This window comes from Alosa pseudoharengus, unplaced genomic scaffold, assembly GCF_046254945.1.
Source record: "Alosa pseudoharengus isolate Yale_2024_CS ecotype anadromous, Long Island Sound unplaced genomic scaffold, YU_APseudo_1.1 YU_APseudo_1.1_scf_11, whole genome shotgun sequence".
Taxonomy (NCBI): Eukaryota; Metazoa; Chordata; class Actinopteri; order Clupeiformes; family Clupeidae; genus Alosa; species Alosa pseudoharengus.
In genome coordinates this window covers 11,438,039-11,464,491 of record NW_027468576.1, presented here as the reverse complement: position 1 = coordinate 11,464,491, position 26,453 = coordinate 11,438,039, and the positions used below count along the sequence as shown (strand labels likewise).

Here is a 26,453-nt window from a genome sequence, read left to right as displayed (position 1 = left end):
ATACCTTCGAAAACTTGCCACCCCCCCCCCACTTCCAATCAACTACAGTAGGCTATTCATCAAACGTCTATCAATAAAATAAGCAAACAATGAGTACCTAGGCCTATGTTAATAATTATAAGGCTATCACAATTAAAATAATAACCATACGTTAGTAGGGATACAATCTGTTTTGTTTTGCGAGCAAATACATTTAGCAAATAGTTTATAAATGGAATAAAGCTCCTTAAAAATTAGCATGGAGGTCTGATGTGAATGACAGCTAGCTGAACCAATAAGACAACATAATTACCATTAGAATTAACTTAGCTTGGGACCAGGCTAGGTGCAGAGAATAAATCCCCATGGTAACTTATGTGCCATCTCTTTTGTGAAACCAAGTCAAGGCTAAATTCATCCAGGATAACCTAAAAATCCCAGCTTAATCCCTTATCTAGGTTTTGTGAAATACCCCTCTGACCAAATCCTTTGCAGTAGGCCTATGTGTCATAATAAGAAACTAAAACTTCTACTAAAGCATGTGTCTGCTAAACTAGGTGTCTCACAATGCCGTTTCTCACATCGTAATAATGCACTGAAAAGCTTTGTGGATGTAATGAATAAATGATAAAAATGGAAATGTTTGTGTGTGTGTGTGATGTGGCATAGGGAGCTGTGTGATATCGGGGACATTGGCAAGTTGACCAGAGAGCAGTTTGCCCTGGCACTGCATCTCATCAACCAGAAGCTGACCAAGGGTGTCGACCCTCCCCAGGCCCTCACGGCCGAAATGATCCCCCCGGCTGACAGAGTTGCCCAGGTAACCATCCTCACAGCCACACACAGTCTCTGTGAGTTAGTCATAACATTGTACCGTGAGAGAGAACAATAACTATCTCACTTAAAGGTGTTCTAAGCGATGTCACACGTTTTTTAGGCAAAATATTTTCTCACTATGCGCTAGCTGCCTGTCCCCTGAACACAGTACAAAAACATGGTCTCTGTAGACGTGGTCTCTGCCCAGGCTCCGCAAATGGCAACAAAAAAAAAATTGTGCAACAAGAGGCCCGTTGCACAAAAGTAGGATCAAGACATCCAGGATAAGTGACTGAGCTGAGCTAAATGAATCCAAAACAAGGGCGTCCAGGCTTAATTGGTTGCACAAAGACCAAGCCAGGATGAGCAGACACGGATTCATCAAGCCAGGTGAAACCGATCCTGGATAAGTGCGCGCTCACGGCTTCCTCAAAGAGACCCCGCCACCGATCACAGATTCACTGATTCACCATGTCAAGTAGAGCGGCTTCATGGCTTCTTCTACGGTGTAAAGTAGGTAGCGATAGCCTGTTCACAACAGCAACTATATTCCACCACGCGCGAGTATAAATGGTTACGGTGCTCCCGTGACGTCACATTGTCGCACGACAGGTCGGGAATGGTGAGTTTGTAAAAGACATAATTAAAAAGAAAGGCAACACCACCACAGTGATAAAGGAAATGCGATCTTCTCTGATGACTACAGTGGTCGGCTGGTGAGGGACCAATATGTGTTAAATTAGTTAATATGCATGCTTTAAATTTCAGTTAAATATGTCCTGCAGAAGAATTTTTCTGTGGCCCTAATATTCTGTCATTTTATATATAGCCTTATAGTCTATGGGAAACTGTAAAGTATCTAATGATTGCAACATCATCTATAAATCATCATTTATCCAAAATTATTGAAATTAATGATCACAAATGTTTAAATAATGACAGTGGGTCTAGTTATATGTGATAACAATGTGTAGTGGGCAGTGGAATAAGTATTGTTTTTTCATTTGTGGTGACTGCTGACTGAGATAAGGGATGAGATTAAATAGATCCTGAACTTAGCCTGGTCTGGAGCAGGCTAGCTCCACAGAATAAATCTCCATGGTAACTTATACTATAACATATCCTACTCCCCCCTATCCCGCTTTTGTGCAACCGGATCATGGATAAATTGAGCCAGGATAACCAAGATATCCCGGCTTAATCCCTTATCCTAGTTTTGTGCAACCACAAAACATAACAAACAGTGTTCCAGCCAATAAAGACGAGATGCGCGTTTAGGAGGGTTTCAGTTGCACGGGAGGGGAGGGAGTAGCGAACTAGTTCTCTGTTTTGTTTGAACATCAACAGAAGTGATGTTGCCCAACATCGTTTATAGCACCTTTAAATATATACAGCCGTGATGTAGGAATGGCAATAGTTGTTATTATAAGGCAGTAAAGTTCATATCAGTGTTCTGTTAGAGCATTACTGATTCTGACATCATCGTAGCTAATTTACAGGTAGAGTACAGGTATGCCATGATGTACAACCCTGTTATAGGAATGTGAAGATATGGAGCCATGTTGTAAGGATGAATCGTAAAAGTATCAATTTCCGGCCCTTTCGTTCGTAAATTCAAAAACAAAGATTTTTACAGTGTTGTTGTAAAGGTGATGAGCAGCATTGTTATGTAGCCTGTATGAGAGTATCTGTGCTTGACAGAGCTGTTCTGTTGTCACTTTACTAATCCTGGACTGACCTTCTCCCTGTGGTGTGGGCTTTTTGCTTTTTCTAGCTTGCTCCTGTCTGTCTCTCTCTGACCCTGTCTGTCTCTCTGACCCTGTCTGTCTCTCTGACCCCGTCTGTGTGCGATCGCTGTCTCTCTTTGCTTTCTTCCTCATGACTCGTGCATTGTGCACAAGGTGGGTGCTCAAAACCCCCATTACCCCCCCCCCCCCGCCCCCCCCACATCCTTTCCTTTCACCCCCTCCCCCCACCCTTATAAAAACACACCTGTGTGTCAGCTTTCATTACACTGGTTTGCATCCAGTTTCTCTCTCCCTGTTTTTCCACATAACACCTCCTTGTCACTTTTCAGTGGTTTCTCTTCAATGCCATGTATGTTGGTGCATTTATGTCGATCCTTCAATGTCCTTGTGTGATTGGATTGGTCAAATCTTATAGAAATGAAGTGGTCATGAACTAGAGCGTTGGCCATTGAAACAAGGTTGCCATGTATCACCTGTACCAGTGTTCACCATTGCTTTCTCTCATTCCATAAAGAAGTGTGTGTGTGTGTGAGCTCCATGTGTGTCCTGTTAATGTGATGTGGTTTGTTGTAGTTGTTATTGTTGTTGTGGAATATGAGAGGGGAAAACTGCCCTGCAGTGGTAGATGAATGTTAAACCCTGCATTCATCTGCTCTCTACACCCCCTCCACACTTCTCCCGCTCCTGCTGCCCCCCCCCCCCCCCCCATGCCCCGGCTGCACCGATCTCTGTCTGCGCAGAACGCCACGCTGGCATGCCAGGCTGCTGACTTCTCTGCCATCAAGGAGCTGGACTCCCTCAGCAACGAGATAGTCGACCTCCAGAGGTGAGATGAGCTGCCTGCGCGCCATCACTGCCCACATTCACACACACACACACACACACACACACACACCACGCCTTGGGTACACACATGCTTTCACACACTCCTCTGGTCAGATCATGCTGAGGTCAGACCATGCACAGCTCTGAGGGTTTTTTCCTCGGGTGTTAACAGTAGTAAGGGCTACAATCACCCTCCACACACACACACACACACACACACACACACACACCAAGCACTACTATGTTTTTGCGTCTGGTTTGCACGTTCTTTGTAGTTTTCATGGTCAGAATGTGAGACCATTACAAATGGCTTAGTCTAGTGTTCAGTTGTCATGTGCAGTTGAGCATAATGAAGTAAGTAGATAAATTGTACGTTTTCTGTGTGTGTTGATTAAATGTGCTTGGACTTTGGACTTTGGTGTGGAAAGAGCATGTATTGTTACACATATTGTAAAGCAGTAAACAGTTGCTGTTAGAGAAGCACACTTTTTAAAACCCTACTTTGAAATCAAGGATGCTTAAATAAAAATTATGTTTTTTTGTTTGTTTTGTTATGCCATATGTTTGTAAACTCTGAGTTGCAGCAAATGCAATTTGGTAAATCGTGAAGGTCGCAATTAATTCTGCCCACGTATTGTGCTACTTCCTGAGCCAACACATTTTTAAAAGCAACAGTAGTGCCATTTTAATTTTGAACTGAAGCATGATGCCCTAGTCATTGGACCTGTTTGGATAATATTAGGAGTTTTTAATCCTAGTAGTAATGAAGGGATTCTTCCTCATCACACTCTCTTGCATCTGCTACTGTGTGATGTTTCCAAAGAAACAGGGCTGGCTGGAGGTTTTAGTAGGTTGTATGAAGAGCGAATATAGCATGGTCTATTCTGAAGTATTGAAAAACGCTATAGAAATGCATGTGGTGGTGTTGTTGTGGTGGGTTGTTGTTGTTATTGTTATTATTTTCTTGGTCTGTCTTCTCCTTGCTCATCAACTACTGCATCATGGTGAAATTGTAGAGAGAAAGGACTGGAGTACAATGTCTTTGTCCAGATGCTCTTGCTAGTTTCTGACTGATCTGGTCCAGTTACACTGTGACTCTGTAAAATGGGGCCCATGCAGCAGTGGAGATCACTCTGCTGTCTGAACGAACACACACACACACACACACACACACACACACGCCCTGCTGTACCATAGTGGACATGTGTGGACATGCAGCGCACCGTAGCAGGAGAGTGGATTTCCATCACACACGAGAAGTGAGGTGTTTAGGAGGAGAGGTGTTTGCGAGTGTGTGTGAGTGTGAGCGAGCCTGTGAGGTGTGTGTGTGTGTGTGTGTGTGCGTGTGTGCGCAGTCTGGTCTCTGGGGGATTGCCCCTCCATGTGATCACAACCTCAAGGCTGTCAGAAGGAAGGAAGGAAGGAAGGAAGGAAAGAGAGAGAGAGAGAGACGAGGGAGAGAGGCAGAGAGGAAATGAGGTAGAGAATGAGAGCTGATTTACACAAAGCCTTTGTAAGGGTGTTTCCAACCCCCCCCCCCCGGTCTCTCGTCTTCCTGCTCTCCTTATTCTGAGAAAGAGCAGATGGCCTTTTATCAACGCTCGCCACAGCACAGTACAGTTCGTTTCTGCTCTGCTCTGCTCTGCTCTGCTCGTCCTGCTGAGCAGGTGAGGACAGAAAGTGAGAAAGAGACGAGAGTGGAGTTTCTCTCTTCGCTTCCCTTTTCTGGAAAAGAGAGAGAGACTGACAGACAGACAGACTGAAGGTGAAGGCTGAGCTGGAGGAAGGGTTTGGAACCTGAGGAGAGGGAGTGAGAGAGGAGTGAGAGAGGAGTGAGAGAGGAGTGAGAGAGGAGTGAGAGAGGAGTGTGAGAGGAGATGGAGGGCGAGCGTGACAGACAGGCTGGTTGGTTCAACTTCAACATGGAGCGCGACTAGCCGCAAAGATGATGCGCATTGTGTGGGATTGCCTGAGGTCACCACGGCGACGGGCCCCCTCTGGAGAGCGGTAAGAAGCCGACCCCCCCCCCCCTCCTCCTCACGAGCCATGGCAAGGCCATGGCGCTCCTTTCTGATTGGCTGCTGGGGTCATGTTGAGGTCGTCCAGGGTGCTGGGCTTTGGTGTTCTCTGATAGGTCTTTGGGATCGTTGCCAAGGCTGCGTTCGTTCTTCCAGAAGAGAAACCCCGTTCCTTCCATCCACGTCGGCTCTGCTTCTGTTCTTATGTATCCAGCCAACTCTGGCTGCATTCTGCACCGCTCCCAAATCCCTGGAGAGAACTTCCAACTCCGTGTGTGTGTGTGTGTGTCACACTTCAGTGGTGAAGTTTGAGCTGTTTTTTGTGTGTGTGTGTCTGTAAAACTGCTGCTTATGTTAATGACTCTGCTCTTGATAGCTGTATCAGTGGATGTCTTGTGTGTTTTTCAGGAATTATACATGGCTCCTGTGCACCAACATTATACTGAAGACATGGCCATACCAGGCTATTGTTGTATTGTGATGTGCTGTAGCAAAACGAATCATGCAAAAGAGATGTAGACCATGGTTCATACTCACAGCAGACATCAGGGTCAAAGCTGTCTTAGCACGCCTGTCTCAGGAAGCCATGATAATTTAAAGAGAGGTGTGAAGAGTGCTTTATTAGACCAGTTTATTAGTGCAGTCAGTAAGTTTCTGACGAGAGCCTTTTCATCTGAAGAGAGCAAAACATTCCCTCTCATATACATGGCTATGAACACCTGCAAATCAGAAGTGAGGGTAGCACTTAAACTTATCATATGTCATTCATTTCAGAAATGTTCTTTTTTGGGACATAAACCATAAAAATGAAAAAAAGGGGTTATTTCTGCTAAAAGCCTAATGCTATCTTCCATACCACATTGCAGTGAATCGTCTTGAATCCCATCTCTTTGCAAGCCTGTCAGATTCATATTGAATCATCACTTCCCCTTCTGTATTACTTGCTTGTTCAAATGAAAGTGTGTGTGTCTGTCTGTGTGTATGTGTTTTAAATGAATCTAGATCAAACCAGACTAAACATTGACTCATTGTACATTAGTGAAAATGTCCTCTCTGAAATCTCAGATGGCACTTCCTGGATCTACATGTTCAGGCCAGATTCTGTGCTCTAATACAGCAGCATGCTGAAATAATCTCCTGATGTGATGCTGAATGAGGTTTTAAAGGTTATGTGTCTGTCTCATAGTGTCAGACAGGCCCTACAGGGTACTCTGTGTGATGTACAGGCTGCTGATATGAATGTGTGGAGGTAGCGCTGCTCTCTCTCTCTCGCTCTCTTCTCTCTCGCTCTCTTCTCTCTCGCTCTCTCTCTCTCTCTCTCTCTCTCTCTCTCTCTCTCTCTCTCTCTCTCTCTCTCTCTCTCTCTCTCTCTCTCTCTCTCTCTCTCTCTCTCTCTCTCTCTCTGTCTGTCTGTCTGTAGTGGGGGCTGGGTGAGGTAGAGGCAGATGGAGATGTGAAGATGAGGCTCAGAGCTGTCAGCCCCCCCTCTCTCCCTCCCATCCTTTCCTCCTCCTGTTTCTAAAGCTTCCCTCCTGACAGCCATCTGCACGTCCCTCTTTTCTCTCGTCTCTCTCTCTCTCTTCCCTCTCTCTCTTGCTCCCTCTGTCTCCTCCTCCTCTCCCTTCTCTCTGTTTTGCTCGCTCCCTCTGTCCCTCCCTCTCTCTCTACCGCCATAAATCTCTCCATCCCTCTCCAGCTTTCTCTCTCTCTCTCTCTCTCTCCGCCTCCCTCCTTCCCTTTTTGCAGTCCAATCAGAATCCTCTTTCCCCCTCCGAAGCCCAGAGCGTGCATGCTTGCGTGTGCGTGCACGTCGTGTGTGTTTGTGTTTGAGTGCGAGTGCGCCTGTGGTACAGTCCTCCAGTCAAGTCTGTCCAGTCTCCCTCTCGTGTGCATCTCTCTTCTTCGTCTCTGTCCGTGATGGTTGTGGAGGGTGAGAGCGGACCGGTGGCCAGTAGCTGCGGGGGTGTCGGGGGTTGGCTGGGCCTCCCTGCCGTCTCCTCGGTCATTAAGTACTCATGCGTGCTGTGTTGGGCCCCCAGGGAGAAGAGCTCCGTGGAGCAGGAGATCCGCGACAAGGAGGAGAGCATCCGCCAGAGGACCAGCGAGGTGCAGGTGAGGAGAGAGACGCACGCACGCATACACACACACACACACACACACACACACACACACACACACACACACACACACACACACACACTCACCACTCACCACTCAAACTTCACCTTTTTACTAATATGTGACCTGTGTCTGTCAAAGTGACCTCAGGGGAGCTAGAGCCTAGGCAACAGCAGTCTCTGGATTATAGGGGTGTATCCATACACAAAATGAATAGTCTGGATTATAGGGGTGTATCCATACATACATTTTTATGGATTTTAATGTCATGATGCAAATGTAAACATTCAACAGTGGCTAATTGGTGTTAAGTCTTCGATGCCATTGGAGTCTGGCTCTGACCTCTGCCGGGTCTGTACCGATCAGAAACCATTCTGTTACTTGTTGTTGTTCTCTTGTAGCTTTCATTTTGATTGTGTATTTTTCTGTGGTCTTTTATAATGCACTTTACCTTTTATTGTTCTCTTTTTCAGTTTTGTTTTTTCCATTTCTGCATTTGTAAAAAACTTTAACTGACCAATGTGTATGAATAGTGCTGTACTGATAAAGTTGCTAGCAGGGGCTTGCCCTACTGAATGACGACCACTCAATTACTGAAAGATTAGCCACCTGCTGACTGCTCCAGTCTGTGTAGCGGGAATGCAGTATTCCAGTACTGCTGTGTTGACTGTACAAAGCTAAGCTGCTGGCTTGTTGTGTTGGTGTGGATGTAGGACGAGGGCTGGAGTCTGTGTGATGTACAGGCTGCTGATATGAATGTGTGGAGGTAGCGCTGCTGCCTTTCTCTCGCTCTCTCTCTCTTCTCTCTCACTCTCTTCTCTCTCTCGCTCTCGCTCTCTTCACTCTCTCTCTCTTGCTCTCTTCTCTCTCGCTCTCGCTCTCTTCTCTCTCACTCTCTTTTTTTTCTCTCTCGCTCTCTCTTGTTCTCTTGCTCTCTCTCTCTCATATGTGTGTGTATATATATATATATATATATATATATAAATAAATATATTGCTGCAGCTCATCTGGCCTGACCAAGGGCTTAATGAGGAAATGAGATGGTCCACACATACTCCTACATACTGCTCAGCTGTGTGTGTGTGTGAGAGACAAGGAAATGAGATGTGTACATACTCCCATGTACGACTTAGCTGTGTGTCTGTGTGTGTGAGGAGAGGCTTGGAGGATGATTCATACGTTATGTGAATCCCTTTGAAATGTCATGAGTTCCTCAAAGACAGCCCCCTCCACAGGCAGGCAGTACCGCGCCCCCCTCTCTCTCAGGGCCACGCTCTCTGTCAACAGTTTGTCTGCACATAAATACCTGGGACACTAAACGAATGCAAACGCACTCCAGAGAGTGATACAGTGTGTGTGTGTGTGTGTGTGTGTGTGTGTGTGTGTGTGTGTGTGTGTGTGTGCACCCAGCTCCTTGTGTTCTCCAGCGAGCTCAGTTGCCTGTCACGACTGCACAGTCTGGAGGCCTGCGATGGCCTGGCCCAGATTGCTCTGTTTGTTCTATTTCTCTCACTGTGTGCGCACACTCACATACACATAGACAAACATGGCATATATATATATGTGTGCACACACACACACATCAAACTGGGCTTCGCCTGAGCCAGATCCGTACCAGTGTTCTCTGCTGGATGGGTAGGCAGAGGATGTGAGGGTGGATCCCTCTGTCACACACACAAACACACCACACCCACACACACACACACTTCAATACACACAAGGTCACTAAGATCAGGCTGAACATCGAGTGGGGGAGTGTTTGAAAAGAGTGAATGTGTGTGAGAGGGAGTGAGTGACTCAGCTTGTGTGTGTGTGTGTGAGTGTGTGTGAGTGTGTGTGAGTGAGTGTGTGTGTGTGTGTGTGTGTGTGTGTGTGTGTGTGTTGGAGAGGTATTTAACAGCCAGTGTATAGGGAGCATGTCAGGAAGAAGGTCACTGCAATGGCAGCAGTGACACGGTGTTGTATGTTGTATTGCTGTTGTCTCCGCTCGTCTCCGGCTGTCGTGTAAGCCGGGTCGGACATGCAGCAGTGGCCAGCGGCCACTAATGACTTCCAGTGCCATGCGCTGATCAGCGGCTGTGGAGAGATGGCACTAATTGGCAGCCGTGTGTGTAGTCGGTGCCCTGGCAGGAGATTGGGCTTTAGTGCCACATGACTACCACCACTCACTTCAATGGGCACAGCCACCTGCTCATGGTGACGCATGGTGCCGGGGCGTTTGTGGCGCTGCCATTTCAATCTTGAGCCATTTTAAAATGTTTCAGTGGTGTTCCACTGGCATTCACTCAGTATTGTGCTGATGTGGTTGAGTTCTGTTGCAGCTTTGTTGCGTTGTTGAAGAGTTCATAGTCAGTTTACCACCACTGCCACTGCATCACCCAGCTAAATGAAGGGGGGGGTTTGGCAGTGTGTGTGTGATATGGCACGGTTGTGGTTTTCTACGTTTGTTTCATGTGCTGGTGTGCCTTTGCAGTCAAAAGCATTTGAAATGGTTGTGTGAAGTTAACACCTTTGTCAGGTTAACACTGCTCCTCACGCTCCGTTCACGCCTGAGTGGAGCCATATCTCAGCAGCCTGTTGGTTACATACCATCCTGTCTGTTGCCAGGCATTACTAGCCAATCAGGCTTATCCATGCCATCAGCAATCATCTGTTTACGATTTGCTGTTATTAGTTTAGCTGACATATCAGGCTTTTACAGTAGTCTAGACATATATATATATATAAATATGTATTCATATCTATGGGTCCAGGTTTATGATTAGTCCATGTTTATACCGTCAGATGCAGGATTCTATTTGTTTATTGATTTTCCCAGTCATTGATTTGTGTATGTGTGTGTCTGTCCAGTAGGGTTGGGCATAAGGAGGAGTCATCAAAGACAGCAGCTTAGTGATTTGATGGCCTGGATTGTTGAGTTTGTTAAGAATGGAGGCCATTTCCTCATCTTCCCTGCTGATGGCCCCTACCAATGCAGAAGACTTCCTTATCCTGATTGTGTAACCTTCCTGCTGTGATATGCAATTTAGTTCCCCTTCCAGACAGGCACGGATATTTAACCCAATCATACTTCACTGCCTCACACACACACAACCCCTGTGTGTGTGTGTGTGTGTGTGTGTGTGTGTGTGTGTGTGTGTGTGTGTGTGTGTGTGTGTGTGTGTGTGTGTGTGTGTGTGTGTGTGTGTGTGTGTGTGTGTGTGTGTGTGTGTGTGTGTGTGTGTGTGTGTGTGTGTGTGTGTGTGTGTGTGTGTGTGTGTGTGTGTGTGTGTGTGTGTGTGTGTGTGTGTGTGTGTGTGTGTGTGTGTGCCTTTATTATGTTAGAGTTTAATATAGAGCACGTCTATGGCGATCAATCTTTTCATCTGTTCATGATGTTGGCAGACCCACGGCTGCTGGCTGAGATTGACCTGAATAGTGTGACTCATCGAGGTCTTAAATCAAGTGTCATTCAGTGTCACCCTTTATATGAGCTCCCGTGGGTCACACAGGTAGTGCTATTTCAGGGATGCAATATACTGTGATAACATTGTCCGTAAAAACAAGCAAACAGAAGCAAACCGCTGTGCATCGTATACAGTGTGTTTGGCTGTGTGCATACAGTACATGTCTGTGTTTATATATGATAATGGGTTATTTTGCGCAAACTAAATGAAGACTAATGATCCTGGATGATTCCATAAACCTTGGGTGTGAGATGGCATTAGCAGGAAGGTTAAAGAGCAAAGCATAGAGGGCGTGTGTGTGTGTGTGGGGAGGGGGGGGCCAAAGAGTCTCCTTGTAATGAGGTGCAAATCAATGAGCCGTAAGGCAGTAAGTAAAACAGCCTCGAGTCCAGAGACCTGGGCTAGATTTGGCTTCAGTCTCCCTCTGCTAATGAATAATGAAACACTCTCTCAGAACGGAAGGGTGGAGAGGAGAGGAGGGGAGGGAGGGGGGAGAGGAGCTGTTCTGTTCTTGTTCCTCCTTCCTCTTGCTGCTTCTTCCACATGTGTTCCTTCATCTGCTCATGTAAAAAGCTCTTTGACTTTCCAATGTGTTTATAAATAAATGGATCTTGCCTCCTCCTCCTCTAGCTCTTTGTATTAGTGTACTGTGAACAATTCGTCCCTACCGAAGGGGAGTGGGTGTTTATTTTTATATATAAATAATAATAATTAAATATATAAATGTCCTTAAATGTGTGCTATTTAAAGAGACAGCCATCTGAGAGTGGGAGATTGAGAGAGGAAAGAGAGGAAGATGGAACGAGAGAGAGAGCCCACCTCCTCACTATCCTCCTACACCACCAGGCATCAGGACTCCTCAAGGGTCCCATCCCTTTAATAAGCTTCCAATCAGCCCCCTGCCTCACAGCCCCACTGTTTCCACTAGTGGCAATCTACCCCCCATACACCTCCTCTCGGGACAAGATAATCACATACACACACACACACACACACACACAATCAACCCCCCTCGCACCTCTTAGGAGAAGAGAGTGTGTGTGTGTGTGTGTGTGTGTGTGTGTGTGGAACCTAATGATTAAAACTCCTAGATCAGATTCACCGCTTTGCTTTTTATTATGTAATTTTTAACCTTGAACAAAACTTTATTTTAACTTGCTTTTGACTTACTTCAAAAGCATGCTTGGACACCTTGTCAATGTTAACGTTAACCTTAACTGACCCTTAACACAGAAAACCAAAGGCACAAAGCAAAAGGTGCAATGCCACCAAAGCAAAAGCCGCAAATCCAAATGTTTCTGCTTGCTGCCAACGAGCACTGGTCTTCGCACATTAGCTCCCAGTTTTGTATTTTTAAATAAACAAAGACAAAAAGAATTTCATAGACCAGGTCTCAGGCATTGTAGTTCTTTCTCTTAACGGTACAGATATATCACAATGTAAAAAAACCTGCAACTGATAACAGATACAAATTTTGAAGTCCGTATTTATTTAATTTGCTAGTTACCCTGGTCTTAAATTTCATTCAGAAGTGTCTTGAGTAAAAGTCTTTAATGTAACTTGATGAAACCTGCAAAAACCTTGTCTTTGGGAAAGCTTGTGATCTTGACGTTCACAATGGTCCTCCACTGGTCCAGATCTCGGGCTAGGCATTTTAAGTTGGATTCATTTGAGCACTGAGGTCCTTGACTGCTCTCTGTGCTTTTTAACCATACGGATGACCGCACGCTCCCATGAAACGCTCATTGTGGGGTAGTGGTGTATTGGGAACAGCTGATCTGGACAGGTGAAGGACCTCTTACTAGTAAAGCTGTGGTGTCCTCGATGAAGGGTGTCCTTGTCCTAAGGGGATGACCCGAGCACACCCCACCCCACACGTGCTGATGCTGTAGGCAGGCTGCACAGGCATCAGGGCAGACAGAATGAGCTGTCAGGCCCATGTGGTGTCCTCACTGTCCTGACACTGAGGGCCAGATGTACGAACATTTGCAAACGTAGCGTTATCAGCGTCATGGACACACCGCAGATTGCGAACGCTGTCAGACCCAAGTTTCCGTCGTATTTATCAATCAGAGCCTTTCTCTGCCTTTCTCCGCCCATAAACGCAATTTACGAACGTCCCCAACTGAATGGCAGCGCCTACATACAAGCGCAGTTGAATGAAGTTAACTGATGACAACATTAAAAAGAATCAAACGTTTAGCGATCATGAAATAATACCATACATGATAAGATGTAAACAAGCAGAGAGATAATGAAGATCAGTAGTTCTACTCAAGCTACTTGTGCACGTAGGCTATGGAAGATTGGTCAAATCTAGTGAATTTAAGTGAATGACGTGAAAGTGAAAGTAAGGCATTCGAAAGGCCAACGAAAGTTGAGGTTGCTTTTGGTAGTACAAATACTTTCACCACAGAAACTGATGCTCTAAATAGCGATTCTGTTGTCTTTGAAAGGTTCTCTTATTGACGCATTGAACTGCAATTTGGATTAACACCTGCTTTTACAATGTGGAAGTATTTAGGCGCAGTATAGACGTGCGCTTTCAGGAGCAGTCTTTGTACATACCGCGGAATACATAATTAGGCGCTCTTTACTCTTCCCCTCCCATCTTTTTACGCTAAACTCCCACTTTCCCCTGGATCCTCCCATGAATGCATATGCATGACATGACAAACGCAATCTGCCATTGTCAGCTCCCGCGACAGGCAGTTTGCGCTTTTACATCATTGCGGCCTGTTTGTACATATCGTAACTCCCCCTATTTCCACCGGTCCCGTATTTCCACCGTCTTGCGTGTATGTGTCACTTAATATCCATTTCTATACAAACCAAGACAGCGGACTCCTATAGAAACGCAACTACCCACACCATAGGTGTATCTAAATTAGCTATGTACCAAAAATGACATTTTACCGTGACTCGAAGAGCTGTAAACAGTGTTGTAAGGTTGCGTGTACACAACCGCTTGGAGCTCCAGTGGAATTTTAATTTCACGACGAGAATTCTCGGTCTAACCGTCTAACGGTGTAAATAGGCGACCCATCAGGCCAGCACTACAACTCCGAGTGTGGTAAACAAAATCGGATATTTCAGGCAGTAAATGCTCCCGTTAAGAACCAAACCAGATTTTGTTCAATTCTACACACCTATGGCTACTGAAAAATGTAAGGTTCATTTAGTAAATGTTATTTTGAAGTGTTAAAAAACTTCGTTGTTTTAGAATTTCTGAACAAAAGTGGTGATAATTGGGGGTGTTACGATACCTCACAATGATTTTACACGCACATTGCGAAACAAATACGCCTGAAGTGGGCGCAAAAACGTTAGTACATCTGGCCCTGACTGTTCAGCCCTCGCAGCTGTGTGTGTGTGATGGTGTATGAGTTACAGTGTGTGTGTGTGAGTGTGAGTCTGATGGTGTATGAGTTACATTGTGTGTGTGTGATGGTGTATGAGTTACATTGTCTGTGAGAGAGAGTGTGATTGTGTATGAGTTACATTGTGTGTGTGTGTGTGTATGTGTGAGTTACATGGTGTGTGTTTCTATCCAAGTGTCAGAGGAGGATAGAAACACACACACACACCAAGTGTTGGAGTGTGTGTGTGTGTGTGTGTATTCAGTGAGGGTTAATGGATGTGAGTCAGTGTGTTTCCTTTGGCAGTAGCAGTGCTGGCCCGCCTCCTCACCGCCTGTGCTCAGTAATTGGCTAAACACACACAGCACCATATGGTGGCAGTGTGCGCTGCCAAATAGTGAGCTTTACACTAGCCTGCTGGAATGTTCTGACGCTCAGTCATCGGGCATCCCTGTCTCTCCTTCACAGTAACATCAGATGGCTTGATTACAAATCTTTGACTTCTGTTTTGACGTTTTGTTTTGTTTTGTTATTGAACACAGTGTTTAAAAGTGCTCAATCTGCACTTCCCTCTAAATATGTGATGACCTCCCATTGTCTGTATTCATATAATGTCAAAACATGGACGACAAATGTTCCTCTTCCTCACAGTTGAGTGCAGAGGTTGCGTTAGACTTTTTCATTGTCCAACATTTTGACAGGGTTGTAAAAATGTGTCATTTACATTTATTAATTATGCAGATGCTTTTGTCCAAAGCGACTTACATTGTCCTCGGAGCAACTCGGGGTTAAGTGCCTTGCTCAAGGTGCACAACGGTGGAAGCTGGGAATTAAAACCCACAACTTTTCAGGCTACTGCACGCTAGTCCAGCTCCTTAGCCACTACCACTACGCTATCACCACCCTCGTCATTTTAATTTGAATGTCAGTTTGGCATGACATCATATCCCCCAAATCTAAGTTAAAACCGTCACCTGTAGCCTGGGAAATTACTGTGAAGCTGTGTTAACATGACTCTGAAGTGTGTGCGTGTGCGTGTGCGTGTGCGTGTGCGTGTGCGTGTGCGTGTGCGTGTGCGTGTGTGTGTGTGTGCGCGTGTGTGTGTGTGTGTGTGTGTGTGTGTGTGTGTGTGTGTGTGTGTGTGTGTGTGTGTGTGTGTGTGTGTGTGTGTGTGTGTGTGTGTGTGTGTGTGCAGGACCTTCAGGATGAGGTGCAGCGGGAGAGTGCGGAGCTTCAGAAGCTGCAGAGCCAGAGGCAGGAGGTGCAGGAGGCCCTGGACAAGCTGGACGCTCAGAAGAGCTCGCTAGAGGAGCAGCTGGCCCTCATACGACAGCAGTGCAGCCAGGAGAACCAGATGGTCAGTACACACACTACACACTACACTATACTATACACTACACTACACATACTACATGCTATGCTACACATACACACACACACTACACACTAGTCGATTCATCACTCACCCATTCTCTCTCTCACTCTCAATACTCACACACATTACACACACACTCACTTTGTAGATGTACAATCACTAATATACACATGCCATACAGTAATCATCCACGCTATGTATACACAGCTTACACACACACAGCATATCACACTCTCTGTCAAGACGTTTCATCATTCACAGACACATCCAATATACAGTACAAACCCATTTACACTTTGTAAATTGCAAACACACACACACTACATGTACACATACAGCAGAGACAACACACAATGCTGCTGACCTACACAAGTTCACACACACACACACACACATTTTACTAAAACATGGCAGAGAACTTTCCACACTTCACACTCCCGTTAACACACACTCCAAAAACCTCTGTGGTAATGCTCCATTTAACTGGACGTCCGTGTGGGGACATTTTTCAGTGCAATTGTAATGCGTGTAGAGCACAATGATTTGGAAGCCAGTCCAGTCCAGGCAGTTTACTCACTCTGACCCATTCAGTCCTTGAGATGTCCCCTCTCTCACTGCCCATCTGTTTTCTCTCTGTGTGGACGTGCATACGCAAGCGCTCACGTGACTGTGTGTGTGTGTGTGTGTGTGTGTGTGTGTGTGTGTGTACATGTGTTTGTGAAGATGTTCATTTGTGCACTGATTTCACTGTCTGTGTACAACTTTGTGTTGATGTATGTGTATTTTTATTTTCAGTGTGTTTGTGTGTGTGTGTTTGTATTATAATGACTTTGTGTGTGTGCATAATGATTCTGTGTGTGGATTTGATTGTAATAACGCATGTGTGTTTATGTGATTGTGTGTATTATACTGACTCTGTTTATTGATGTGATTGTAATGACCGTGTGTGTGTGTGTGTGTGTGTGTGTGTGTGTGTAGATCATGACTCTGCAGATGCAGCAGTCGGAACAGGAGCAGCAGATCGGCGATTGTGAGACGGAGCTGGGCCAGGCTCGGGCCGAGCTGCAGCGGCTGCAGGACGAGACCCAGCAGCTGGAGCAGAAGGTGGAGACGGCACGCGCCCAGCTCGACCCCCTGCAGGACAGCGTCAAGGAGTCCCACACACAGGTCTCGCAGGTGTGCTGCTGGGCGCTGGCTGTTCTGTCCCCCTCTCCTCTGACCTCTAGACACGTACAGACACACTCTGTCTGTCTTTCACATACCCTCACCGTTCTTTCTCTCTCTCTCTCTCTCTCTCTCTCTCTCTCTGTCTCTCTCTCTCTCTGGTGTTTTAACACTTTTCTGTTGCTTGCATGGTCTCATCATTTGTCATTGTCCAGCAACAAAGACACTGTCTTAAGGGCCGTTCACACCAGGAACGATAACTATTAAGATATACTATTAAGACTATAACAGCATTAACGTCCACACTGACCAGCGATAAGGAAAGTCTTTCCTTGGGTTAATGAATGTGATGTCTACAATGTGACTGATTCTGATTGGCTGTTAGCATTTTATCGTTCTCAATATCGCTATAAAAATGATCCCCAACGATACTGTTCTTCATGTCGTTAACCCTATAGCATATGTGTGGATGTTGTCATTCATATTTGTTTGAAGTTATAGTTATTGTTCGAATGGCCCTTTAAGCTGTGTCTACATTAAGACCAGGTAAATAGAAATATGCATATTTGAGGTGAAAACTATCTCCATCCACATTACCATTTTCGTGTTTCATGTTTTGTGATCAGACTACAACACTGAAGCACTATAGAAGTGTTTGTGGTTGGTGTCTGGAACACCATCATAATCGGTTTCCCCTGTATACACTACAACGCAAACCCGGAGTTTTCCATTTTATCCACCTCAGAGATCGTTTTCGAAAACTATGTTTGTTTGTTTTTTTGTTTGTTTGTTTTTAGGTCTGAATATACGCTGTTTTAATGTGGATGGAAGGGCTAAACAGAGCAATAATTATGCATATTTTTATTTCCCCGGCTTGATGTAGACATGACCTTTAACCTCCCTCTCGTTCCTCCCTCTCTTCGCTACTCAGGCCCAGGAGAAGGTCAGCGAGTTGCGCATGCAGGAGCGAGACCTCACCGCGCAGCTCAGCTGGCTGTCCCTCACGCAGGACGACCCCGTCCCTCCCCCCATCGCTGCCCGAGCCCCTGTCCCCACCCCGACCCCTGTCTCCATCCCCACCCCGACTCCTCTCCCAGTCCCACTGGTGAACGGGGCGGCAGGTGGTGAGGACGAGCAGCTGGACCGGGACGAGGAGGAGGACAGTGAGAATGGAGCGGCCGATGAACCGCAGGAGCTGCGTGTGGAGGAGGTGGAGGAGGAGGTGGAGGACCAAGAGAAGGAGGAAGAGCAGGTGAAGCAGGAGGAAGGAGCGCGGCCCAACAGAACCAAGAGTCCAGGAGGGGCCAGCCTCGACCCGCTGGAGGACCTCTACACCAGCGCACTCTCCACTACCTCCGCCTGGCCACAGGACACCGCTGTGAGTACACCACACCTGACTCCCCTTACACTCTGTGTGTGTGTGTGTGTGTGTGTGTCCTTTTATGTAGCTTAGACCCTGGTCAGACCTGGCATTATGATCGGATCACTTCAGACGGCTAATGCCAGGTGTGTAAGTGCACAGATCCGACCCCCAAAAACACATTCAAAGGTGGTTAGGATGGCACCTGTAATGTGAACAGGAATGGATCACATTTGAAACTGCCTACTCAATTGATATCCCCTGCAAAACTCCTAGCTAAAACGTATAGTGCCATTAAGGAGTACTCCTAGAGATAAAGATAAAATGCTTGATGAATACGGCCCCTGGTCAGTTCATCTCTGAGGTTCCTGTGTAGTTCAGTTTAAAATGTTCTATTTCAGCTTTGTGCAATGTGGTTATATTGATCGCTCCATGAAATAAGAGCTGCCCCAAGGCCGTGTCTGTAAGCCTCGACTCTCCAAGGCTGTTCTATTCGCCTTATTCAGGCAGCGGCCATTGTAAACCAAAACAAGACTACAGGGTGCACAAACCCAGGGGCGCAGCTACCCATTTTTTGAAGGCTATGCAACAACAATATTGCCCCCCCCCCCAAAAAAAAAAAAAAACACAAACAACTAAAGCAAAACAAAAGGCCAATAATTTACACTATTACTGTGCATTAGCGCGCGCGTGTGTGTGTATATATGTGTATATATATATATATATATATATATATATATATATATATATATATATATATATATATATATATTATTATTATTATTTTTTTATTTTTTTTTAAGAAATGCTGCCAATTTCATGTTTAACTTGATGAAGTATTGATAAATGGTGCAGTTTCACTTTAAGAGAGTCTAAACGGTTCTCATAACGTCCTTTTGTCTGCTATTGCTCACAAAGGATAAGGCTGATAGGCCTACTCTAGCCTTGTTTGTTTGCGCCACATTGACAACACAATATTGACAACACAATATTACAAGTTATTACAAGGAGCCTTCATTGTTAGGATATGGAAACATGTAATGAGTTGTTGCTAGCGTGACATTTCTGTTTGCAGTTTGCCATTAAAAGTGCAGTATGAGCATGGTAGCCACCTAGCTATCTGAATGGAATAGGCTATGTTTCAATCGGCATAATGCTAAACAAACGCTAGTTAGTCTGTTAACATGAATATTTGCAAGCCTCCAAGCACAGACTTCATCACTTTAAATCCTACCTATTGCCTTTCACCGTCCACTTATTTAACTGCTGTCGCATTCCTTGACATGCCATCTCCTTTTCCCTCTTCCTTTTTCTATTTTTAGCCGCCGACAGCTTTTTTTGCTGTATCCATCTTTTTCCATAGACGGCAACTATCTGCTCGCTCAGCGCTCATGGCGCCCCCACTCCCTCTTCTATGACAAAATTCTATGAAGGAATCTTATGAGATAGGGCGCTACTCTAGCCTGTACTCTAGTCCTCTAAAATGTTATATAACATTGAGAAAATGTTGAAATGATTTAGAAATGCACAGCAGTAGCTACATATAGTAAATAACAAATATAGCCCTATATATTATCGCTTTGGCGCCCCCATGGTGCTGTGCTTTTATGCGCCGCATATAGCGCATACCCACTGCACAAACCATAGGATTGTTGTGTTCTATGCATCTGCCAGTAGGTGGCGAAAATTAATTATATAGCCAGTGTACCCTGTAGCCTCGTTTTGGTTTACACAATGGCCGCAGCATGAATAAGGCGAATTGACAGCCGTGGCGTTGGCTCTGTCACTCACACAGCACCTGTTATTAGTAACCTGTGTATCCCTGCCCTTAATTTTCATCTTCATTTGATATCCTTATTGGCTAAGGGGTTTATGCAGCGCATAGGTGCATTAACTATGGTATCAGATGATATGCAGATGCAGATGATTTGTGTTCTGCAACAGCAACCCTGTAATTTCCATTCGTTTCCTTCAACAGAATCTTTAATCCAAAGCACATTCAGTACAAATATACATTTGTGTGTTTGCCTCCTCATGCTGATGGCCATCTAGTAACCCATGTTCTTTTTATTTTCATTAGTTTCATTTTTAATCATGTTTTTCTTTTTCATTTTTGGTTGTTTATGCTTGCAGATGACCCATAACAGACCTCTTCTGCATCTCAAGATGCCACCCTGTATGAGTGAAAAATACAGAAAAGCCCTGATAAATGTATGTGTTGCTGTTTCCTGCATACAGGAAGGGAGTAGTCCCGCTCCTGCGGCTGACGCGGAGGTGAAGGAGGTGAAGACCGAGGTGGAGGCGGAGTTCCCCAGAGCCAGCACCCCTAAGGTAGGCACATAGACCTGGGGCCAGCCTGTCATGGTCATGGAAGTCCTAGAAAATAACACAAAGCTGATATACTTTGTTAAGATTTGGAAGATGGTTGGTAGATGGCAACCGTTGTTGCTTTTCAATTAACCAAAATCTCTCTCTCTCTCATGAACTGTTGGGCAAAATGCAGTTTTGCAACAGCAGGCATGAAATATAGCTGTAACTGTACAGTAGATATTTTTTCTAAAATCATAGGGCAATTTTAGAATTGTGTCGTCGAGAACAACTGGGGGTGGGGGGAGAGATGCAAAGAGACGCCCTTGGGCTGGGTAGCTAGATATTTCTTCCTAGTGGAGTTGTTGAACATTTGGTTTGGAGATGAGGGTAAAACATCACCAAATGCCTCTGTGGTTGTGGTACCAGCAAAGCATATTTGATGTGGGCTGCTGTTCCTCTGTGTAGGAAGGCAGCAGATGTATGGGGGTTAAGAAAACACCCCACACACAATCAGTCCTGTTTACCGGTACTTCTCAGTCTTATGTGCTAAAGGAAAGACCATTTAGATCAGTACAAATCAGTGCAGCCATGGATATGGCAAAGTGAAGCCTCGCTGATTTTCTCTAAATGCCATGTATCCATTTTGGAGGTCACTGATGCCTGTGTAAAGCTGCAGCATTAGGCTTGGCAGAGCTAGTTTGTATATTTAACACGATTGATAATGTCTGTTGTCTAAGGCGCCTTGTGGCCAGTAAGCCCAAATCCTCCCAATAGTACAACCCCTGGCAAAAAATCAAACATTCTTGGAAGATGATCATTCAGCTGTTTTATTTTTTAGAAAAAAGATAAACCACAGATGTGCCTCAAAAATATTTTTCTGTAACAGATAACCATTCTGACTTTCTGAAACCTAACACACACACACACACAAACTATCTCTTTCTCTCACACACACACACACAGTGCGCTCATTCTTGTCAGGCTGAATCCGCTGCCCTGTTTTATTTGTGTATACAGTAGTACCACTAACAATGAGCATTGTGCTGGAGCATCCCAGGGAAACTCCACTCCTCCCTCACAGTGGCAGAGTTGGGACTGAGGTTAAGAGTGGGTTGTGATTATTGTTCTGTGATGGTTGTGTTTGGGAACAGGTTGTGACTGGGTCATTTCTTGGCTTGTGAATGGCTCACGACTCACGATTGAATGAATCCATATGAATGGAATGTGTTTGCTTTTGTGATCAGATTGTGTATTTGGTGTTATAAGATGGCTGTGTTTGATGTTTGGGAACAAGTTGTGACTGAACATCACCATTACCACAACCCAGCGATGATCAGAGTAGGTGCTGTTTATTTGGCTTTGCTTAGTTTAGTTTGCGATCATATCAATTGTTTCAGTCAAGTGTGTATCAAGTCTTCCAGTCTTGACTTATGCAAATAGTGACGTGAACAATATACAAACCAACAAATGAGCTCTCTCCAGCACGTAACAGGAAGGGACAATGTGGGTTGCTGTACAAAAAAAGCTGTACAGGATTATTTGTGATTCTGTTTTTTTTATAAATTATTAGTATTCCACCTGACAGAACAACTCTATAGGCCATTTACCTGCCCAAAAATACTTATACACATCTAAGTACTGCTCATCTAAACATCTAACCTGCATAACACTGCTGGCTAAGGATGTCACACATGCAACAATGTTGCAGAAGCACGAAAATATGACTTTGAACAATTATTATAGTTTATATACAAGCCTCGGTGAGTCATTGACCTTGCAAAATTCCCAGTTTTTACAAAATCAGATCAAATCTGTGACTTGTCTTTATATGTGAGAGGGTGTCAGACATTAGTCTTATACAAGTCCTCTGGTGTATGAGCAGCATATGTTGTAAGATAGCTGTGTTTGATGGCAGATAGCTGTGTTTGGGAATGGGTTGTGACTAAGTGTGTGGTCACTGAGTTATGATTGTGTAATGTCTGACTAATGTTTGTTGTGTCTGTCTGTTTTTTCAAGATTCATTAACATGAACTTTATTGTCCCTCAGTGTTGGAAATGTATTAGATTCTCATGTTGTTATGTTAGTGTTGTTTATGGGGTTGTGACTCAGCTTGTTGTTGTTGTTGCCCTGCAGGCAGAGTCTCCTGTCCCAGAGAGGGCAACAGGGTCTCCTCAGCGCCCCCCTCAGGCACCAACACCAACACCAGGACCAGCAGCATCTCCAGCCCTAGCTTCAGCAGCAGCAGCGCCACCTGCTGGCCTCAGCCAGGAAACAGCCTCCAGCCTGGACTTCTTCCAGTCAGACCCCTTCACTGACCGTGAGCAAGATGAACGAGCACACACAAAAACACATTTTTGAGAACAGTTTGTTCTCATTGGTTTATGCAGTTTACCATGTAGATCTATCGTATCTATGGCTAGCTGACGCCAGATTATGTTTTATCCCCACTGTGTGTGTTTCAGATGATCCATTTAAAGATGACCCATTTGGTAAAGTGGACGTCGCTGGTATGTTCTAATCTGTCTTCTTCATATCATTAGAAAATAGCATGTTTTAAATGGCCTATCCATAGACATTGCCAGACATTACTAGCTTGGCCCTTAGATGTTAACTCTGTCTTTATATGTCATCTCAGATCCCTTTGGTGGTGACCCCTTCAAGGGCTCGGACCCTTTTGCCTCGGACGCCTTCTTCAAGCAGAACCCTGCGGCTTCCTTCCCTTCTGCAGACCCGTTCGGCTCGGCTGACCCGTTCAGCGGAACCGTCGGGGCCCCCGAGGCCGACCCGTTTGCCTCGCAGCTGAACAACGCGGCTGCGGGTCCAGATCCCTTCAGCACCCAGTCCAGTGGCACCACAGCTGCTGGCGCCGCCGCTGCCAAGGATCCCTTCAGCGCCAAAGTGAACAACACATCCGACCCAGACCCCTTCGCCTCCAAGATGGCCGCTCTGGGAGACGCCGACCCCTTCAGCTCGCAGAGTGGGCCCGATCCTTTCGCCAGCACACTTCCTGCTTCAGATGGACCCACGGTAGGTCACACACACACACACGCACACACACAAACAAACCAATCAAGTTCATTTGAAATTGTCACAGGCTTTAGACAGAAAAGTGACCTCCAGAATTGATGTTATTGGTCAATTAAATACAGATCAGTTATGTTTGGATTGGTTAAGTTTGGCTCTTGTGCTTCATTTGCGTCTCTTTATGCGCCTCAGTCTATGTTTGATCCACGTACTAATTGGCAATAAGCCTCAGCACACTGATAATCTGATCTAACACAGACCATAATGTACGTGTAAAATATGTGTCTGGTGACCTGTTGGTAGTTTTTCAGTGTGAAACGCTGGACTTTGGCATATGTAATTAGTGTAAACCAATGTAACAAACACAGTGTGACTGAACATTACTGCGTGTGCGTGTGTGCGCAGAAGGATCCGTCATCGGCAGTTAATGATCCTTTTGCACCAGGAGGCACAGTGGTGAATACAGACTCAGATCCAGGTAAGATGAGAGAAGGGATGGGAAGGGAGATGGGCTGACTGGCTGGGTGCCCTCTGCTGGAAAGAAGTGGTATTACAACTGCACCTCTTTTTCCAACCCCAGACCCCTTTGCTGCTGTGTTTGGAAACGAGTCGTTCGGAGGAGGGTTTGCTGATTTCAGCGCCTTGGCAAAGGTACACCAAAACTTTTTTTTTCCCTCCAGATGATGATGATGATGATATATACTTTATTGTCCTAAAGGGAAATTTGTCTTGGGCTCATGCGCTGCATACAATGCCTACAATACAATCAAAACTCACGAGACAGACAAAACAGCCTAAATAACGCATAACAAACTGTGTCAATATCCTCTGAGTTTGCCTAAGAACAGACTAGTCATATAAAGACTGAAGGGACTGGTACTCCTTCCTTCCCATCACCTTCATAGCAGTGTGCATCAGACTGAGAATCTAGGGTTAGCAGATGCATATAGGTATATCGTCTAAATGGCCAGAGGAAAGCATTCACAGATGGGACATACATCCCGGATAAGGGCTTACTGAATTATGCATTGCGGCAGCATCCTGTGGGTGTAATTGGCTGACCTAATCTGTGTGTGTGTGTGTGTGTGTGGTGTGTGTGTGTGTGTGTGTGTGTGTGTGTGTGTGTGTGTGTGTGTGTGTGTGTGTGTGTGTGTGTGTGTGTGTGTGTGTGTGTGTGTGTGTGTGTGTGTGTGTGTGTGTGTGTGTGTGTGTGTGTGTGTGTGTGTGTGTGTGTGTGTGTGTGTGTGTGTGTGTGTGTGTGTGTGTATTTCTCCATGTCCCAGTCGAATGGTGCTGACCCATTTGCTGCAGCCAATACCTCAACTAACAAGAATCTGTTCAAGGAGGACACCATGTCCAGCAGTTCAGACACGCCCCCAGCCCTGCCCCCCAAAACAGGCACTCCCACCAGACCGCCTCCTCCACCCCCAGGTAAAGCCCAGTGCATTCTGGGAGAGTTTGTGGCGATCAGCTCTATAAATCAAGTCTTGTTTGGGAGGGTTATATTGGCAGTTAGAATTGTCCCAAAATACTGCTTCATAATTACTGGCAAACAGACACACTCACAACCTTACCATCTAAACGTTATACAATATTTTTAGTTGTCTGTGTTCACATGTGTACCAGGCCTAAGTGTGCATGTGTGAATGCATGTTCGTGTCTGTTCGTGTGTGTGTGTGTGTGTGTGCGCGCGCACGTTTCAGGCAAGCGGTCTAACATCTCGCGGTCCGAGTCGTCGGACTCCTTCCAGCGGCGGGGCTTCATGACGCAGGGTGACTTCTCGTCGCTCCCTGCCAAAGACTCGGCCCCGGACCCGTTCGCCCCCTCCTCCCCCCGCCAGCCGCCACGTCAGCCTGAGGGATTTGCCAGCTTCGACAAAGTGAGCACCACCTCTGCCACCTCCTCCACCCCCTCGCCGCCTCCTCCCGAATCTCAGTAGTGACCTCAACCCCACCTTCCCTTCCAATCTCTCTCCATCCCCCACCCCCCCTCTCCCTCACCCCCACACCCCACCCCACCCCAACCAAACAGCAGTGTCTGCCCCCCCTCATCCACAGCCAATCCTTCTATCTCCACCCCTCCTTCTCTATGGGACAACTCACTCACCTAACCTAACCAGTAGAGGTGCTTTTCTTCTGACTCTGTTTTAAATGTTCTCAAGTTGCCAGAGCGACATTATTACTACAAGTAGTACTGAAGGACCTTTTTTGTGTTTGTTTTCATTATTGTTTATGTTTGGATGGATTTTTTTTTTTACCATCTTAAGTATGTCAAGTCATAGGTCTTTTATAATTGTTATGTTCTACTTTGTATATAAACATGTATATGAAATACTATTGATATATCAGAAATAATTTGTACAATATGTGAAATTGAACTCAAGAGGAGAGCTGTAACTGAATATGATTGTAATGATATTTCAGTTTTAACGAAGCACCTTTAATGCTAGTTTTCTCACTGCACTGAAAGCTCTCCCTCATCAAGCTTTTACCATGAGCCTTACTGAGTTGTCATTAGCCCATACTCTCTCCCCATTGGCTGTGGATGGCAAGGCTAGACTGCTTGCTTTGGCACACTGTGATTGTGACCCCACACTGTGTTTCCATAGTGCCGAGCGCCGGGAAACCAGCTTGACTGAAGCTCCTCCCACACGCATTCCCTTTGCCCCTCCCCCCCACACCACCCCTCCACCAATCCCCAAGTCTTGTGATGCCATGCTGCACGAACTAACACTATCTTGTGTTGTCATTGGTTTGCTCCTCTCTGCCCACATTGATCATCTCACACGGCTTTCTCATGCGCTCTCTCACAGTGGAATCATACCCATCATACCCGTTAATCCATCCATCCATTCATTCATCCAGCCCTTTGCATCCCCCAGATCCACTCTTCCTCTCTCTGGTGTGCTCT

At 45.6% G+C, this 26,453-nt stretch overlaps 1 protein-coding gene across 3 annotated transcripts in view; it reads left to right on the top strand.

The window, feature by feature from the left end:
• eps15 (epidermal growth factor receptor pathway substrate 15) overlaps nucleotides 1-26,453 on the top strand; it is a 45,873-nt gene that overhangs the window by 13,470 nt on the left and 5,950 nt on the right. The window contains exons 11-24 of one of the 3 annotated variants that reach the window (XM_076278005.1): nucleotides 649-799; nucleotides 3,284-3,369; nucleotides 7,426-7,498; nucleotides 15,505-15,666; nucleotides 16,663-16,851; nucleotides 17,780-18,226; nucleotides 20,447-20,539; nucleotides 22,653-22,836; nucleotides 22,982-23,026; nucleotides 23,155-23,546; nucleotides 23,949-24,021; nucleotides 24,124-24,194; nucleotides 24,827-24,974; nucleotides 25,247-25,422. In XM_076278005.1, the coding sequence (XP_076134120.1) occupies nucleotides 649-799; nucleotides 3,284-3,369; nucleotides 7,426-7,498; nucleotides 15,505-15,666; nucleotides 16,663-16,851; nucleotides 17,780-18,226; nucleotides 20,447-20,539; nucleotides 22,653-22,836; nucleotides 22,982-23,026; nucleotides 23,155-23,546; nucleotides 23,949-24,021; nucleotides 24,124-24,194; nucleotides 24,827-24,974; nucleotides 25,247-25,422 (2,290 nt within the window). Of the gene's footprint in view, nucleotides 1-648; nucleotides 800-3,283; nucleotides 3,370-7,425; nucleotides 7,499-15,504; nucleotides 15,667-16,662; nucleotides 16,861-17,779; nucleotides 18,227-20,446; nucleotides 20,540-22,652; nucleotides 22,837-22,981; nucleotides 23,027-23,154; nucleotides 23,547-23,948; nucleotides 24,022-24,123; nucleotides 24,195-24,826; nucleotides 24,975-25,246; nucleotides 25,423-26,453 lie in introns of all 3 variants that reach the window. The other 2 variants (XM_076278004.1, XM_076278003.1) reach the window with 2 other exon arrangements.